The sequence below is a fragment of the Penaeus japonicus genome, unplaced genomic scaffold, assembly GCF_977035675.1.
Source record: "Penaeus japonicus unplaced genomic scaffold, GWHDUDI00000001_assembly GWHDUDI00000021, whole genome shotgun sequence".
Lineage (NCBI taxonomy): Eukaryota > Metazoa > Arthropoda > Malacostraca > Decapoda > Penaeidae > Penaeus > Penaeus japonicus.
In genome coordinates, this window is record NW_028234423.1 from 23,716,536 (window position 1) to 23,721,535 (window position 5,000).

The 5,000-nt window shown below is 40.1% G+C and overlaps 1 protein-coding gene across 1 annotated transcript in view; it reads right to left on the bottom strand.

Moving 5' to 3' along the window:
• The window catches only part of LOC122247614 (uncharacterized), an 18,805-nt gene that overhangs the window by 990 nt on the left and 12,815 nt on the right, over positions 1–5,000 (bottom strand). Inside the window, exons 8-14 of the mRNA XM_043007020.2 lie at positions 3,625–3,866; positions 3,082–3,215; positions 2,588–2,681; positions 2,299–2,449; positions 1,359–2,109; positions 758–1,049; positions 399–625 (exon numbers count right to left, since the gene is read on the bottom strand). Of these exons, the coding sequence (XP_042862954.2) occupies positions 399–625; positions 758–1,049; positions 1,359–2,109; positions 2,299–2,449; positions 2,588–2,681; positions 3,082–3,215; positions 3,625–3,866 (1,891 nt within the window). The remainder of the gene's footprint in view (positions 1–398; positions 626–757; positions 1,050–1,358; positions 2,110–2,298; positions 2,450–2,587; positions 2,682–3,081; positions 3,216–3,624; positions 3,867–5,000) is intronic.

Below are 5,000 nucleotides of genomic sequence, written 5' to 3' on the forward strand. Positions count from 1 at the left end.
CATTGTTTGTTAACAAAACAGTTCAGACAATACCCCAAAACCAAAGAATCAGCCTTCTATGTAATTTTTTAAAAGATCTTATTTTTAAACAAACAAGTACAAGAGAGAGAGAGTGAGAGAAAGAGAAAGAGAGAGAGAGTGAGAAACAAACAAAGAGTGAGAAAGAAAGAGAGAGAGAGAGGAGAGAGAGAGAGAGAGAGAGAGAGAGAGAGAGAGAGAGAGAGAGAGAGAGAGAGAGAGAGAGAGAGAGAGAGAGAGAGAGAGAGAGAGAGAGAGAGAGAGAGAGAGAGAGAGAGAGAGAGAGAGAGAGAGAGAGAGAGAGAGAGAGAGAGAGAGAGAGAGAGAGAGAAAGAGAGACTGAAAGAGGGAGAGAGATGAAAAATCCACAATAATAGTACCTGTAGATGGAGAGCGTCGACTCCTCCTGGGTGATCCATGAGGAGAAGCATTGGGAGTGCGTGGCCTTGAGCTGGTTGTGGAGGAGATGGGCGTGTGGGTGGACGAAAGGGATGACACTGAATGTGAGGATGCACTGTAGCGAGACCTCCGTGTTGCCTCGAGAAACACCCCCGCAGAATTATGCAACCGAGTCTGTAGTGCCAACACCTCTTCCAGATCAGACTCCCTGTGAAAACATAGGCTCTTTTTCATCTTCTGCTGTTCCTCTTATTTACTCTATAATACCCTACCCTTCCTCGGAGTAATCCTAAAATACAAAAAGTATATATAATTTCAGTGTTAAAACAATAATCCTTACCCTGCATTGGACATGAAAGCTCTGTATAAGTCCATTGTGATGTGATCATCCTTATTCTGTTGCTGTAGCAGTAGTTGCTGCTGTTGCTGTTGCTGCTGTGTTTGCTGCTGTTGAGCTTGCTGCTGTTGCTGTTGAGCCTGCTGTTGTTGCTGTTGTTGTTGCTGTTGTTGTTGCTGTTGAGCCTGCTGCTGTTGCTCTTGTTGTTGCTGCTCTTGCAACTGGGGCTGTTCACTGGTCTGCTTTTGGAGATCACTTGAATCCATGCTGGTTGACATTGTACTACCATCTCCTTCTGCATAATCATTAAGACAAATGTTAGCCATATGCACACCTTTATTTCTGAATGTATATAAATTTTCATTCATGTTTTAATTACAAATTCTAGAGACTGGTATTCCTCAGCCCAATTTGCCCCCATTCACAATTTTTGGCTCTTACCAAGGACACATTTGGTATTTAATGTTTAAAATGCCCAATTTGAAACAAAAAATGTGTCTAAGGATAATATGTCAAATAGCTACTGACCAGAGTTGAAAAAGGTACCCTGGCATCAATGGGTTAAAGTCCCCTCAAAAAAATCTATATCTCTAAGAATACTTACCAATAGGAGGACCTCCTGTATCCCCATCCGATTTTAGCCTTCTTATTCTCGGAGGCAGTGTTGAGATCTCGACTCCCACGTCAGTTGTTGAGGCGAGAGAGGAAATGGACACAGAAGAAGGGGTCTTCGATGGTGAGGGAAAATTGATGGACGTGGAAGAGCCAGTTACAGATACCGAGGGCGGACTGCCGATGGAGGCAGACGAAGCAGAGCATGCAGTGGAGGGAGGGCTGTTGATGGAGGTAGTGGAGCCGGCAAGACAGTAAGGTGGCGGACTATCGGCAGTTATCAATGAGCTGAAGGAGACCACAGTGGAGGACTGGGACTTTCTCACCGGAGGGGGACTTGTGATGGAGGCCGACGACTCAGACTTCTTGATGCGCTCAGGGCTGGTTGCCTCTGTGGCTGCACCTGAGTCTGCCCCTTGAGACTGGGCATTGATGGAGGTTGTGGAGCCAGAGACAGAGAGAGGTGCATTGTTAATGGATGATGTTGAGGCACTCATGGATCCAGCGGTTGGAGAGTTGATGGACAGTGTAGAAGTGGATGGCGGAGACGTGACATATGGAGTGGATGGCTCGGAGGAAGTAGCGACTGAGGTGGGGCACTGGGAGGATAGCGAGGAACAAGAAGAGGATGCCCCTTGATCCAAGTATATGTGTGTCTCTTTTGTGTAGGCCTGAATGAAGTCACCTAATTGCTTGGAGATAACCACAGCACGAGCCTCTGATGGCAGGCTTTTACTTGGATTCTGAAAATGAGCAATAAAAAAAGAGATTGAGAAATGACAACCTATAAATTCATAACATTCAGTAGTACATAGAAGAAAATATAGCAGATCTTTTATAGATTATTAATATAAAAAAAGATCTATGATATTCAACACACAGCATAAAAAATAAAAATAAAACAAAAATAAATGACTAGTTCCAAGTCATACCTGAATATTCAGAGGAGCATGAAGAGTACGTGTTGCTGACTTCAGAAAACGATACACTAGATCTGTCTGCTTTTCTTCATCGCAACCAATCATCAGTCGACGTTGAACATGTTGTAGGTACACAGAGAATGCCATGCGTGCCTGGTACTTGCTAATGGGCAAAGAATGAATAAATACATAAAAACAATTGAAGTGAATGGGGGAAACACTTACAAAATAAGGGAAAGCTTTAAATGACAATAAAACAAAGGCAATACTCATAGTTGTCCAAAATCTCAAACCTACTAACCTAAGAGCAAGACCATTCTCCAAAGCTCTCATGATGTTGGCTTTTACTTGCTTCATGTCACGACAGAGCGACTTGTCCTCTTTTTTGTGGGAACCTGCAAATTATTCATTGAAAATTATTTTCATCAGCAAATCAAGTAAGGCTCATAAATAATATCTCCTAAAGCAAAAAGGAATGAATCAGTAAACTTTATGTATAATCTGTCTCCTGAAAAAGAATATTCATCTAAAGATAATAGAAAAAGTATCTAATTACAGCAAAAGCAATTATTATTTACCATACCTAAGATAAGGACCATTCCAATGGTCAACCATCAACATTTCTCATTATCAAATATGTCCCCTGTTATACATTCTAACCCTAATTCTTATAGTTCTACTCCCTAATCTATGTATATCAATCTCAATGTAGGTGCCCTATATAAAACTAGTATATTGTAACATGTACAGCAACAAAAATTAGTTTTGTGAAGAGTTGAAGGTGATGTCGCCTACCCAGGTTTTTCTTGTTCTTGAAGAATGAGAGGCTCTTGGGTAAACCGCGTTCGTAGCAGCTTAGCCGCTCCAGGGATGATGCTAGCCCGCTACTAGACACACCAGACACTCTGCCAGGCGCCACGCGGCTGTATCTGAAGCGTCAACATAGCACCACCACAGGGTTAGAAGCTAGGCTGGGTTAGAAACCTAATCTAGGCATGTATAAAGGAATTAGAAATTATGTAAGTATTTATCATGAAATGTGAGTCTCTGTTATAAGTAATAATAGAGAAAAGTATATAATAAAATGTGTAATATTACCTGACAAATTATTTCAACTGGTCATGAGTAATTGTAATACAGTCTTACAGTACCTGACAAGGCTACAGCTATGGTGAGAATCCTAATTCAATCATTCCCTATACTTAAAGTCATTGTCTATAGTTCCAAAACAAAATTCACCCCCCTATTCTTGATAGCTCATACATTTGAATCCAAGTTCCCTTGCTTGTTGTTAGCAGCTGTTATCCTTGCAACCTCTTGAGCATAATAACAACTAACCTATTTGTTCGCTGGATCTGAGGGTACAAATGATAATGCAGGATCAAGTTGAGAGGACTGTCATACTCCTGCAAGCCCCCATAGAGGGCCCAGGAGTCAGGAGAGGGGTATATACGCGCCCATCCACCTCGTCGTTCATACTCTTCTCGAACCTGACGTACAATGCGCAGTTCCTCGGCAGTTGGCACTATGGGGGTGTTTCGACCGTACTGATTCCTCTCGTACACATCCGTGGAGTAACGCTAAAAAGAAAAACGACATTATACAAAGGTGACTAATATATCACAATATGTCTACAGTAATGAAAATTTGATGCATAATCCCTGCTTTATCATACACTCATAAAACTAAATGGATGAATTCTTCAACAATACTGCTGTATAGCAAAGCCATAAGTAATAAATCAATAACAATTAAAAATTTGGAAAGATGCAAAGCTTCAATACAATTCATAAATTCTAAACATTTCTGAAGAACAAAAATAAAGCCTCCCAAAATGAGCCACATCAACTCTTGAAGTATCATAATCACTTTCATGCCTTTGAGGAAACATGTATCAAAATCAGTTTTGAAAAAGGAGAAGGAAAAGTATTTATATGTATACACACACACAAAAGACTTGCAAAAGAAATCATGAGCACCTCGTATCATTTCCACTCTGAATCTAGCTAGATCAATCCTTAATGCCGAACTGTTCTGTCATTTGTACAAGTTTCTATATAAATCCATTCATTTGAACCTTTGTAATTTAAAATGTTAACCATGTGATGTTAAAGGCTGTCCCCTTTTCATGATTCTTTCTCTGGGACAGGTGGGAAATTGGCCACCAGCATAACACCTCACATACAGATAGTTGTTGTTTTGTTCAGTGTATTGAACCACCTCTGCCCAAGTATTGAAAATGGTTTTCTGCTAATTTCAAAGTTAATATTATTTACGGTCTGGCCACTAACATATAGCAAAACTACAACAGATTACATAATAAAGAACTGCCCCAGTTTTGACTGTCATCGACAATTATTGTATTAGATTGTTTTGTTACCCTCTTGCATTCTTTCTTGTCTATCCCTCTTATTCTAAATTTGTCAGGGCTAAATAGGAGAAAGGCAAAAAAGGAAACAAAATGCATAGAGAGGCTCTTAAGTCCCACAAAGAAAAGAATCCCCCACTATTACTCTAACCATTATAGGCAAAGAATCAAGTGAATCTTAGAACAGAATAGTAGTACCGTTACAAGCTGAAGTACATCAGTGAACATTAAAGATCACAATGAAATGCAAACATAAACTTAAGATACAAAACCACTGTACATAATGACAAGAACAGGATAATCCCCTATAGGTTCTAAATTCTAAATTAAAATACTTATGAAACTG